Below are 13,745 nucleotides of genomic sequence, written 5' to 3' on the forward strand. Positions count from 1 at the left end.
CCTATTTTCTATGTTTTCTATGTTCCTGTACCCTACCATTCTTTCCTTGTCTCATTGGAACGTACCTATGCAGAACCCCATGCAAATATCCCCTGAACATTTCTGCTATACATTTCCCTGAGAACATCTGTTCCCAATTTAGGCTTCCAAGTTCCTGCCTGATAGCCTCATGTTTCCCCTTACTCCAATTAAACATTTCCCTAATGTGTCTGTTCCTATCCCTCTCCAATGCTATGGTAAAGGAGGTAGAATTGTGATCACTATCTCCAAAATGCTCTCCCACTGGGAGACCTGACACCTAACCAGGTTCATTTCCCAATACTAGATCAAGTACAGCCTCTTCTCTTGTAGGCTTACCTACATACTGTGTCAGGAAACACACCTAACAAACTCCACCCCATCTAACCCCTTTGCTCTAGGGAGATGCCAATCAATATTTTGGAAATTAAATCTCCCACCATGACAACCCCATTATTATTACACTTTTCCAGAATCTGTCTCCCTATCTACTCCTTGAAAACTTTTCACCTTTCACCCTTAACCCATGACCTTTGGTTGTAGTCCCACCAAATCACAGTGGAGAAAATCTGCTTGCATTTACTCTATCTACACCCCTCATAATTTTGCATACCTCTCTCAAATCTCTATTCCTGCTTCTGTATTCCAAGGAATGCAGTCCTAACCAATTCAATCTTTCCTTGTAACTCAGGTTCTCCATACCCGGTAACATCCTTGTAAATTTTCTCTGCACTCTTTCAACCTTACTTACATCTTTCCTGTAGATAGGTGACCAGAACTGCACACAATATGCCAAATTAGGCCTTACCAACATCTTGTACAACTTCATAACATCCCATCTTCTGTACTCAACACATTGATTTATGAAGGCCAATGTCCCAAAAGCTTTCTTTATGACCTGATCAACCTGTGACACTACTTTCAACAGATGTTATACCTGTATCCCCAGATCCCTTTGTTCCACCACACTTCTCAGTGTCTTACTGTTCACTGTGCCAGACATATCCTGGTTGGTCCTACCAAAGTGCAGAACCTCACTTGTTTACATTAAATTCCATCTGCCATTATTCATTACATTTTTCCAGCTGATGCAGATCCTTCTGCAAGCCATGGTAGCCTTCCTCACTGTCCAGTATGCCCCCAATCTTGGTGTCATCCATAAATTTGCTTATCCATTTAACCACATTATCATCCATAGAATTGACATAGATGGCAAACACCAAAGGACCCATCAACCATTGCTGCAGCACACTCGTCACTGTCCTCCAGTCAGAGTGGCAACACTCTACTACCACTCTCTGGCTTCTCCCAAAGCCAATACCTAATCCAACTTACTACCTCATCCTGAATGCTGAGCCATCTTGACCAACCTCCCATGCTGAACCTTGTCAAATGCCTTGCTAAAGTCTATGTAGACCACATCCACTGCCTTACCTTCATTCACTTTTCTGCTAACTTCAAAACTGTAAGATTGGTTAGACATGACATATCACGCACGAAGCCATGTTTACAATTCTTAATCAGTCCAGTTCTATCCAAATACTTATATACCCGGTCCCTTAGAATACCTTCCAGTATCTTTCCCACACCTGATGTCAGACTTACTGGCCTATAATTTCCTGTTTAGAACTTCAAAAAAACAGCGGAACAACATTGGCTATCCCCCGATCCTCTAGTACCAGTAAATCTCTCTGCTAGGGCCCCGGCAATTTCTGAACTTGACTCCTATAGGGTCCGATAGAATACCTTGTCGGGCCCTAGGTATTTATCCACCGTGATTTGCCTTTGGGTAGCAAACACTTCCTCCTCTGTAATCTGTACAGGGTCCATGAAGTTGATGCCGTTTTGCCTCACTTCTGTAGACTCTGTATCCGTCTTCCGAGTAAATACAGATGCAAAGAATGCATTTAAGATCTCCCCCATTTGTTTGCGCTCGTCACACGGATTACCATTCTGGTCTTCCAGAGGACCAGTTTTGTCCCTTGTAATACCTTTGGTCTTGATATATCTGTAGAATCCCTTGGGATTCTTCACCTTGTCTGCAGGAATAACTTCATGCCTTCTTTTAGCCCTACTGATTTCTTTCTTAAGTATTGTCTTGCATTTCTGTACTCCAGAAGCACCTTGTGATTTCTATTTGCCTCGACCTGCTATGCCCATACTTTTTTTCTCTTAACTAGGGCCTCAATATTGCTTGACCCTACACTTGTTTCCCTTACATTTTACTCTGACAGGCACATACACACTTTGTACTCTCAAAATTTTGTTCTTGAAGGCCTCCCACTTTCCAAGTACACCTTTGCCAGAAAACAGCTGTCCCAATCCACAATTGCCAGAACATTTCTGATACCATCAAAATTGGCCTTTCTCCAATTTAGAATTGAACCCGTGGACCAGACCTATCTTTTTGCATATTAACTTTGAAACTAATGGCATTATGGTCACTAGATGTAAAGTGTTCCCCTACACAAACTTGTATCACCTGCCCTGTCTTATTCCTTCATAGCAGATCAGGTATCACATGCTCTCTCATTGGGACTTCTACGCACTGATGAAGGAAATTTTCCTGAACACATTTGTAGAAAAATTTGCCAAGAATAGTCATGGTCATGGAAAGACAATGATCACCCCCTCATACAACATGGCACATAACGAACGAATGAATCACAGGACAATTTACAATGACCAATTAACCTACCAGCTGGTATTTCCTTGGACTGTGGGAGGAAACCAGAGCACCCGGAGAAATCTCATGCAATCGTGGTGAAAGTACAAACTCCCTACAGACTGCACTAGAACTGCACTCTGTACTCTATCGCCCCAAGCTGTAACAGCGTCACACTAACCGCTCTACTACCATGGTGCCTGTTTGATCCTCTCATCAAAACCACTGACAAAAGCTCAGAAAAGCAGAGATCCCAGCACTGAACCCTGCAGCAACCCTACTGATCACACTATCCCAAGAGAAAAGTTAAGTGTTTTTCCCTACCCCATTTTGTTATTCAGTTTGTACCATGTAACCACTAATGTTGTCCCTCCCCCCCTCCGAAAATAAATTTGCATGGCATTTTATAAAAAGCCTTCTGAAAGTCCAGATACACAACAGGTTTGCTCTTTTTCATCGTAAATCCAGGTCAATTTTATTATTTACGAAGTGTTCTATTACCATTTAATGTGACTTTCCAGCATTTTACTTACTTATCTTACTTAGTAGCTCAGCAAACTGAAGATTTCAGAGGAAAGTCTGGACCATTTAATAGTTACTCCTGAGGTTAAAAATGCAGCAGAGATCAAAGAGTCATTCTGATGGATTCTGCAGAGGCCACAAATCAGCGGGTGGTAAGATGAGAATTGCAATGCCTACTCAAATTGTAAGTGGTTACTACAAAGTTTTGTATCCCAGTATGCCTGCTTACTCGAGGCAAAGTTTAAACTGTTGTCACGAATACAATGTTATGCCAAAATCATTGCACCACCAAAGGGTTAATTTGCAAGACAAGACAAGACAATAAACATTAAAGACAGTTACATAACCACAACAGATTCCGCAGATCCAGGAAATGTTGAGCAACACACAAAATACTGGAGGAATTCAGCAAGTCAGGTAGCAACTATCGAGGGGAATAATAGCCGGGCCAAGACCCTCCAATATGATTGGAAAGGAAGGGGTTGGGGGCAGAGCAAAAATTCAGTAATTAACATTATTTTCACCTCAACAACTTATGGAAGTAAATGATTTAATATTGCATCCAAGTAGATGTCAGATTTCTCAAAGGTCCATGAACCCATGAATACTTTGTAATTTAGAGTAATTTCATGTGTTTGTATTGCCTTGCTGCTGCAAAAGCAATGCATTAGTCATAATAAATCTTTTTTTGATTCAGTCATTTGGGAAGAACGTGTTATTTTTTTCCTTCCGATATTACCAGAGTCAAATCAGACCAAAAAGTATCAAAATGCTAGTTCTACACTTGATCAAAGTATAAGCTCAAACATTCCCAAAGCTTTCCAGCTATCAGTGAAGTTTCATTCACAATCCCAATAAAATATACACACTTTGATTTGGAAGCAGCTGCCAGCTTGCTGATTCGATCTGTGATACAGATGATAGTCTTACTAAAATTTTGATGACAAAATTGGCAATGTGCTAATCAGAAAAATCATGAAGGAACTTAAACCCAGGTTGCAGGACATTTTCATAAGGCTTATATAGTTATTAAAACATCTTTGTCCCTCAGACACTTGAACTTTACTCTGATCAATATTTACCTGCATGTCCATCTACAAGTTAATGATCCTCATGCATCATTTTTCCTGGCTGAAGTCGTGCATGCATCAAATTTCCAGTTTTAAATAACAAAATCACAGCCATAACATTTAAAAAGAATTTTGCGCCTTTATTGGAATGGTGCAAGGTTTTAAATACACCACTGATTAGATTATTTGGTTTAAATCAAAATGAGGCTCTAGAACTACAATACTGGTCCAACAGTCTTTTTTTGCAGCAATAAACAAAAATGCATTCAATATTCAGAAAGCACTAGCAGGCATCTGTTAGTTTGAGTAAGAAATAGTTCCCAAAGCACTTGCGGAGTTAGCCATGTTTGTTATGGGAAATACAATTCATTATTCTTTTGGGAACAGACTGGAGTCACAAATAACCAAAGTAGCATGACTTCAAACCATTTGCGAGCCTATTTGATGAGGATATATGTTTTAGGCTTTTGAGAAGTTTCTCCAGTTAGAAGAGGACAGATAAACCATAACTGCAAGTAAATGAAACGTCAACTTAAAAATGAGGGGAAATGAAAAAAAAAGTAACTTATTCCTTTCAATGGTTAGTGCTTGGATTCGTGTCAGGAAAGGTTCAGTCTGCAGTGCTTGATGGATGTTGGGATGTTAATTATACCCACCTCATATGCAGACTTCAACAAGCTACACTAATAGTCATAACATTTCATCCTAGGCAAAGGAAAGGTTCTTACAATAAGGATATGTATACTTCTGGTTCAGTTGTCAGAAATTAATTTTTCGTTTCACTTTATGCTAGATATTTGATTATTTGTGCAACTCCTATTGATCAGTACCTTTACATACTCTTTTCCAAGTATTAATCGTCTTGTCTTTATTTCACTTTATAGAATACCTAATGTTCTAATTTTCCCCATCTGATGTATAAAAAAATCAGTACGAAATATAAACAAGCTCTTGTATTGTACACACTGGGTACAATTCAAGTGTGGTAGAGCTGACCTTCCAGTCTCATTCAAATCCTACAAGTCTTGGAGTTCCCATCAAATGCATCATCTTAGGGCATAATCTGATCTAAAACCACTATAGAATTTTCTTACAAATTAGTCCAAAATGTTTAATATAAAGAAAGATTGTTCATATTTTGGCTTAACACAATTTAGCCCATTTTAAGACACTCAATTGTTAAGTTTGCCAACCACATACTGTTTGGTCATCTGTTTTAAAAGTTAAGCCAGTTTAGTAACACAACACCAGTCAATCCAGACCCAACAGGCCCCCAAAAGCAAGGCTTCCCCTCAGCCCTTAGAATATTGAGCTCAGCCTTAAGACATGACTCCAAAGACAGGGTTATGGCGACAAATGCTGGGGCCAATCTCCTCGTAATCTTTTTTGGTGTGGCAAACCTGGTAGAACTCCGGCTGCAAAACAAAAAAACAAATTCAGATTGAAGCTTCAGAAAACCAGTGTGTTTTCAGGACATGAGGAAACAGAATTGGGACAATTTGTTTTATGGGAAGGATGTAATAGAGAAATGGAGGTCATTTAAAGGTGAAATTTTGAGGGTACAGAATCTTTATGTTCCTGTTAGGTTGAAAGGAAAGGTTAAAAGTTTGAGAGAGCCATGGTTTTCAAGGGATATTGGAAACTTGGTTTGGAAAAAGAGAGATATCTACAATAAAAATAGGCAGCATGGAGTAAATGAGGTGCTCGAGGAATATAAAGCATGTAAAAAGAATCTGAAGAAAGAAATGAGAAAAGCTAAAAGAAGATATGCGGTTGCTTTGGTAAGTAAGGTGAAAATAAATGCAAAGGGTTTCTACAGTTATATAAATAGCAAAAGGATAGTGAGGGATAAAACTGGTCCCTTAGAGAATCAGAGTGGACGGCTATGTGTGGAGCCAAAAGAGATGGGGGAGATTCCGAACAATTCCTTTTCTTCAGTATTCACTAAGGAGAAGGTATTGAATTGTGTAAGGTAAGGGAAACAGGTAGGGAAGTTATGGAAACTATGATGATTAAAGAGGAGGAAGTACTGGCACTTTTAAGGAATATAAAAGTGGATAAGTCTCTGGGTCCTGACAAGATATTCCCTAGGACCTTGAGGGAAGTTAGTGTGGAAATAGCAGAGGCTCTGACAGAAATATTTCAAATGTCATTAGAAACGGGGATGGTGCCGGAAGATTGGTGTATTGCTCATGTTGTTCCACTGTTTGAAAAGGGTTCTAAGAGTAAACCTAGCAATTATCGGCCTGTGAGTTTGACATCAGTGGTGGGTAAATTGATGGAAAGTATTCTTAGAGATGGTATATATAATTATCTGGATGTCTGATTAGGAATAGTCAACATGGATTTGTGCGTGGAAGGTCACATTTGACAAATCTTATTGAATTTTTTGAAGAGGTTACTAGGAAAGTTGACAAGGGTAAAGCGATGGATGTTGTCTATATGGACTTCAGCAAGGCCTTTGACAAGGTTCCACATGGAAGGTTGGTTAGGAAGGTTCAATCGTTAGGTATTAATATTGAAGTAGTAAAATGGATTCAGCAGTGGCTGGATGGGAGATGCCAGAGTAGTGGTAGATAACTGTTTGTCAGGTTAGAGGACGGTGACTAGTGGTGTGCCTCAGTGATCTGTACTGGGTCCAATGTTGTTTGTCATATGCATTAATGATCTGGATGATGGGGTGGTAAATTGGATTAGTAAGTATGCAGATGATAGTAAGATAGGTGGTGTTGTGGATAATGAAGTAGGCTTTCAAAGCTTGCAGGGAGATTTAGGCCAGTTAGAAGAGTGGGCTGAAAGATGGCAGATGGAGTTTAATGCTGATAAATGTGAGGTGCTACATTTTGGTAGGACTAATCAAAACAGTACATACGTGGTAAATGGTAGGGCATTGAAGAATGCAGTAGAACAGAGGGGTCTAGGAATAATGGTGCATATTTCCCTGAAGGTGGAATCTCATGTGGATAGGGTGGTGAAGCAAGCTTTTGGTACACTAGCCTTTATAAATCAGAGCATTTGAGTATAGGAGTTGGGATGTAATGTTAAAATTGTACAAGGCATTGGTAAGGCCAAATTTGGAGTATTATGTACAGTTCTGGTCACCGAATTATAGGAAAGATGTCAACAAAATAGAGAGGGTACAAAGAAGATTTACTAGAATGTTACCTGGGTTTCATCACCTAGAATACAGAGAAAGGTTGAACAAGTTGGGTCTTTATTCTTTGGAGCGTAGAAGGTAGAGGGGGGACTTGATATAGGTATTTAAAATTATGAAGGGGATAGATAGAGTTGACGTGGATAGGCTTTTTCCATTGAGAGTAGGGGAGACTGAAACAAGAAGACATGAGTTGAGAGTTAAAGGGCAAAAGTTTAGGGGTAACACGAGGGGGAACTTCTTTACTCAGAGAGTGGTAGCTGTGTGGAACGAACTTCCAGCAGAAGTGGTTGGGGCAGGTTTGATGTTGTTCTTTTAAAGTTAAATTGGATAGCTATATGGACAGGAAAGGAATGGAGGGTTATGGGCTGAGTGCAGGTCCCTGACTAGGTGAGAGTAAGCGTTCGGCACGGACTAGAAGGGATGAGATGGCCCGTTTCCGTGCTGTAATTGTTATATGGTTATATAGGATTTCCCCAGAGGCTTTACGTAATCACAGGGAGATCACAACACTTGAAGTCAGGATTGAACCCAGGTTGCTTGAGCTGTGTTAGAGTTGCACTAACTACTGTGCCATATCAGGCAAAGATAAAATTGGGTTTTCAAAGCAGCACATTGAGACCCAAGTATTGTGCCTAGCATAGGGTATTTCCAAAGTTTTCAGCATGGAAAAGTATTACCTTTGGTTATATGCAAGTACATTATCAGTTAACTCAATCAGCTGCAGATCCACAAACCATGAGGCAAGCTGGTGTTACTGTGTATAGATAAATGTAACATTCCTTCGAAGTAGTTATACCCACACTGAGGTAGACCCACTGAATGTCACTACACTCTGAAATATCATTGCCAAGGACTTTACAGTTTTCACTGTTTTTATGTTATGTGTGGGAAGTCTCCATCCCCATACCCTGTAAAAAAATGAACACTTTGCACAGTGGTAATGGTTACATTGCTATTGGATGCTAGAAAACAGCACGTATTAGGCTTGCAATTCCTGCAGTGTGAACAATTTCTATACTTAATTCCGTATTTGATTAAAATGCAGCAAAATATAGCATTCGTGTTAAAAATAAGCCACAGAAGTCTTAGTTGAAACAAACTGATTGCAAGGGAAATTTTGTTTCAACATCATAATTCTAGCAATTATTCAAAGACTAAAAAACTGAATGTCCAAGTCTTATAGATGTGAAACAGACAAATTTTACCAAAATGTTTACTCACAGTGGATGCTAGCATGGACCCTCCAAACCAAACTGCATATCGCTGCATGTGGTGCGTGATCACTTGAACATCAATTGGTTTAGGCTACAAAATGAAACACATCCCTGTTATGTTATTCTTGAAAACAAACTAACTATATTAAGGAAGCTAAATTGAGATTTCTAGTTTTGCTACTATGGAGAATTACTCGGCCTATTGATCTAGAACAGGGGTTCTCAACCTGGGGTCCACAGGCCCCTTGCTTAATGGTATTGGTTCATGACATAAAAAAAGGTCAGAACCCTTGGAAGAAAATTATTCAGATTTTGAAGAAAATTAATCAAATTAAAACAAAGATCGCATTTTATTGCAATAAGCATGCTCAGCATGAACAGTACTCGTTTATGCCAGGTATCCCTCAGCCATTAAGATATTTGATTAGTTTCCTCTAGCTAATTGTGCCCGAAGTATTGTAAGGAAACTGGTGAATAGCACATCATGAAGTACAATGGATTCTGGTCAATTAGGACACCTCAGGATCAGTACATTTTGGTCCAATTAAGCGGCTGCCCTAATTAACTGAAGTTGCATGGAAATAATTAAAAAGGTATAAAAATAGACAAACTATTGTTTAACAGAGGAACAAATTATGTATTAAAATGAAATACAGAACAAATTAGAACACTACCAAAACTACCTCAGTACTATAAAGTTGTGTACTAGTTCCTGATAGTTATCAGAGGAATTCATTCAGTGTACGCTGATATGTTCTTTTGATTGACTGTAAATGAAAATCAGTGCAGATAGTGGACTATCTTCAAACAGTGCTTTCAATGATTACATCCTCCAAATCTTCATTTCAATTAAATCACTTTCAAGATGATTGTTGATACTTTCAAATTCTTCACAGTTACTAACTTGAAATAGTGAAATTGTTTCATTTTCACTCCTGGCTGTTTCTGGCACCTCAAACCTTGAATGCTTGAAATTGCTGTGAGCAAAACAGTTCTGAATTGTCTTGCTGTTCATTACTCACCAACTATCAGTGACAAAAATCACTGTTTTTTGAACAAAAACACAATTGATGCCATTTCAAAACTGTTTGCCTCAGCACGATATAGTGTCTACATGACATGCACGCGACTGACTCTAGTTAGAAAATGTTCGGTAAGTCTCCAATTAAGTGGCATAGTGTCCCCAATAAATGAACCCCAGCTATTTTCTCAATTTGTTTTGGTTGTTTAAGAGTTATCCCAAATAATTGGCTGCCTCGATAAACTGATGGCCCAATGAACAGGAATCCAACCATATCCTAGACAAACTCAATCATAACCCCCAATGCTTGCACAAACAATTGGGAAACAAGAAACAGCAAACATTCCTAATGTCATTTGGTTGTATTCATGTGAAATCATAGTTGAATACAACTCATTTCAAGCAAAACAATCAGAAATACAACTTTGATAAATTTCTATAAATGTGTAGTTACATGTATATTGACTGGCTGCATCTCAGCCTGGTATGTAAACACCAACTCCCTTGAACAGAAACGCCTGAAAAAAAGAGTGGATACAGCCCAGTCCATCATGGGTAAAGATCTCCCTATCACTGAGCACATCTATATGAAATGCTGTTACAGGAAACTAGCATTGATCATCAAGGACCCCATCAGCCAGGACATGCTCTCTTCTTGCTGCTGTTGTCATCAGTAAGGTGATGCAGGAGCCCCAGGACTCTCACCACCAGGTAGAGGAACAGTTATTACCCCTTAACCATCAGGCTCTTGAACCAGAGGGGATAACTTCAATCAACTTCACTTCACTTGCCCCATTTTTGAAATGTTCCCACAACCAATGGACTCACTTGAAAGGACTCGATCTCAAGTTCTCAATATTTATTATTTCTTATTTTTGTATTTGCACAGTTTGATGCCTTCCGCACTCTGGTTTAACAGCCGAGTTGGGTAGCCTTTCATTGATTGTTATGGTTATTATTGTATAGATATATTGAGTAAGCCTGCAAGAAAATGAATTTGTATATGCAGATATGTATTTTGATAATTAATTTACTTTGAACATGAGAAGTGTAATGGGTACATACAGTATAAATCCAAACATTCTCTGTGGGTCCAGCGTCTGCAGTCCAACTCTCCAAAAAAGAAAAACTTCTGATGGGTGTACTAGCTAATTACCAGTAACTGAGAAATAATATATTGTAAAACGCAAACACAAGGAAATCTGCAGATGCTGGAAATTCAAGCAACATACATAAAATGCTGGTGGAATGCAGCAGGCCAGACAGCATCCACAGGAAGAAGCACAGTCGATGTTTCAGGCTAAGACCCTTCGTCAGGACTAACTGAAAGAAGAGATAGTAAGAGATATGAAAGTGGGAGGGGGAGGGGGAGATAGAAACATAGAAAATAGGTGCAGGAGTAGGCCATTCGGCCCCTTGAGCCTGCACCACCATTCAGTATGATCATGGCTGATCATCCAACTCAGAACCCTGTACCTGCCTTTTCTTCATACCCCCTGATCCCTTTAGCCACAAGGGCCATATCTAACTCCCTCTTAAATATAGCCAATGAACTGGCCTCAACTGTTTCCTGTGGCAAAGAATTCCACAGATTCACCACTCTCTGTGTGAAGTAGTTTTTCCTCATCTCAGTCCTAAAAGGCTTCCCCTTTATCCTTAAACTGTGACCCCTCGTTCTGGACTTCCCCAACATCGGGAACAATCTTCCTGCATCTAGCCTGTCCAATCCCTTTAGAATTTTATACGTTTCAATAAGATCCCCCCTCAATCTTCTAACTTCCAGTGAGTATAAGCCTAGTCGATCCAGTCTTTCTTCATATGAAAGTCCAGCCATCCCAGGAATCAATCTGGTGAACCTTCTTTGTACTCCCTCTATGGCAAGAATGTCCTTTCTCAGATTAGGGGAGCAAAACTGCACACAATACTCCAGGTGTGGTCTCACCAAGCCTTGTACAACTGCAGTAGAACCTCCCTGCTCCTGTTCTCAAATCCTCTTGCTATGAATGCCAGCATACCATTTGCCTTTTTCACTGCCTGCTGTACCTGCATGCCCACTTTCAATGACTGGTTTACAATGACACCCAGGTCTCGTTGCACCTCTCCCTTTTCCTAATCGGCCACCAAAGTGGATAACCTCACATTTATCCACATTAAATTGCATCTGCCATGAACTTGCCCACTCACCTAACCTATGGACATGTCTATCCATGGCCGTCTCTACTGTCAAGATGAAGCCACACTCTGGTTGGAGGAACAACACCTTATATTCCGTCTGGGTAGCCTCCAACTTGGTGGCATGAACATTGACTTCCCTAACTTCTGTTAATGCCCCTCCTCCCGTTCTTACCCCATCCCTTACTTACGTATTTATTATTTTTTTATTTTTCTCCCTCTCTCTGTCCCTCTCACAATAACTCTTTGCCTGCTCTGCCTCTTCCTCTGGCCTCTCCTCCCTCTTTCTTTCTCCCTAGGCCTCCCGTCCCATGATCTTCTCCCTTCTCCAGCCTCGGATCCCTTTTGCCAATCAACTTTACAGCTCTTAGCTCTATCCCTCCCCCTCCTGTCTTCTCCTATCATTTTGGATCTCCCTCCCCCCCTCCCACTTTCAAATCTCTTACTATCTCTTCTTTCAGTTAGTCCTGACGAAGGGTCTCGGCCCGAAATGTCGACTGTGCTTCTTCCTATGGATGCTGTCTGGCCTGCTGCGTTCCACCAGCATTTTGTGTGTGTTGCAATGATATATTGTTAAGTAAGGTCTGCACAATAGACCTACACTTCCTTTCTGATTGTAAATCCAAGTTCTTATACTACAGCTATAACAAGGAAACAACCTATACCATCCATATTTCCATATTTCAAAAGCTATTTTGAAAAATTTTGACAGAAGAGTTGTTGATTAAGACTTTCTGGTCTGGAAACAAAATTTTTTTTAACAAATCCTCAGAATATTTCAACTTGATTTAGAGCAGTATTGAAATGCAGCTTGAAATCAAACTGCCAATCTAGAAGAGCATTCTGCCAATGAGAATAACATGTTTCAATTGTAACTTTTTATTGAACTGAACTTAACCGGACTGGAAAAATAAGCAACAGGAAAAGCAAACAAATTCTTAAAATAATTTCAAAAGCAAATCAAATTATAACAATATGGCAAGTTAAAAAATGTAGTTTTAGAATATCTTAGATATGTCTGACAATTTATCAAAAAGTACAAACCTTTAGTTTTCCACCACTCAATTCTTCACTAAGTTTGAGCCTGGCATCTACTGTCCGCTTTAGGTCCCGTTGTAAACGGCGTCCAAAATCTCTAAACATGGTTGAGCCACCAGAGAGGACAACATTCTGTAAAACAACACATATTATACATTTAATCTGCAGGGCTTTGGTCATCTTATGAATCATCTGGATAAAAAAAAATACAAAAATTACATAAGATTCTGAAGTAGCCTGATTTACCACTGGGTGATTCTACCCTAACCTTCGAGAGAAAAGAAATAGAATGCATGAATTTTCAAACCTCGTTGTATAAATTTCTTTAAAAAAAGGATGAAAATGTAAAAGGTTGAAATGGTCAGCATCAGCCAAATCCTGGAAATTTGGCTGCAAGTGCAAAGAAATTACAGATTTGCAAAGAACCAAATGACCATCTAAAAATACAGGATAATGTATTGGGATAGCTCTCTAAACTATCAGACATGAATGAACATGTTAATGTACAAGGTACTGTAGACAAACTAGATTCAGAACCCTGAGGAGCTCTACTCCAGTAACACGCCATTTAATTGCGAATGGAAAGCAGCAGCCTGGCCTGAAAGGTGACATGGATGATCTTCCATTAAGATGGCAGTGCTTGCCAACGCAGCGGCCTCTAGTGGGCCAACCAAAGGTGCATTTTTGTTTGTAAAGTTTGTTGCTTACAATCCAAAGACAATTTTACTCCAAGGACATTGGGTACTGCAGGGCTACTCCATCAGAGAGCTACTCGTTGACTGGAGTAGCTGGATTGGTATCCTGTCAGTTTGGGTTTGGAATAGTGAATGTGCTGTTGCCCACTATTCAGAAGCATCGAAGTTGGTGC

The 13,745-nt window shown here is 39.7% G+C and overlaps 1 protein-coding gene across 2 annotated transcripts in view; it reads right to left on the reverse strand.

Annotated features, from left to right (window-relative positions):
* Positions 1-4,394: 4,394 nt before the first annotated feature.
* LOC140199675 (actin-related protein 3) overlaps positions 4,395-13,745 on the reverse strand; it is a 44,294-nt gene continuing 34,943 nt past the window's right edge. For both annotated transcript variants that reach the window (XM_072262139.1, XM_072262140.1), the window contains exons 10-12: positions 12,884-13,009; positions 8,654-8,737; positions 4,395-5,690 (exon numbers count right to left, since the gene is read on the reverse strand). In XM_072262139.1, the coding sequence (XP_072118240.1) occupies positions 5,595-5,690; positions 8,654-8,737; positions 12,884-13,009 (306 nt within the window). In that variant the 3' untranslated portion in view covers positions 4,395-5,594. The remainder of the gene's footprint in view (positions 5,691-8,653; positions 8,738-12,883; positions 13,010-13,745) is intronic.

The sequence above is a fragment of the Mobula birostris genome, chromosome 6 (assembly GCF_030028105.1).
Source record: "Mobula birostris isolate sMobBir1 chromosome 6, sMobBir1.hap1, whole genome shotgun sequence".
Classification (NCBI taxonomy): Eukaryota; Metazoa; Chordata; class Chondrichthyes; order Myliobatiformes; family Myliobatidae; genus Mobula; species Mobula birostris.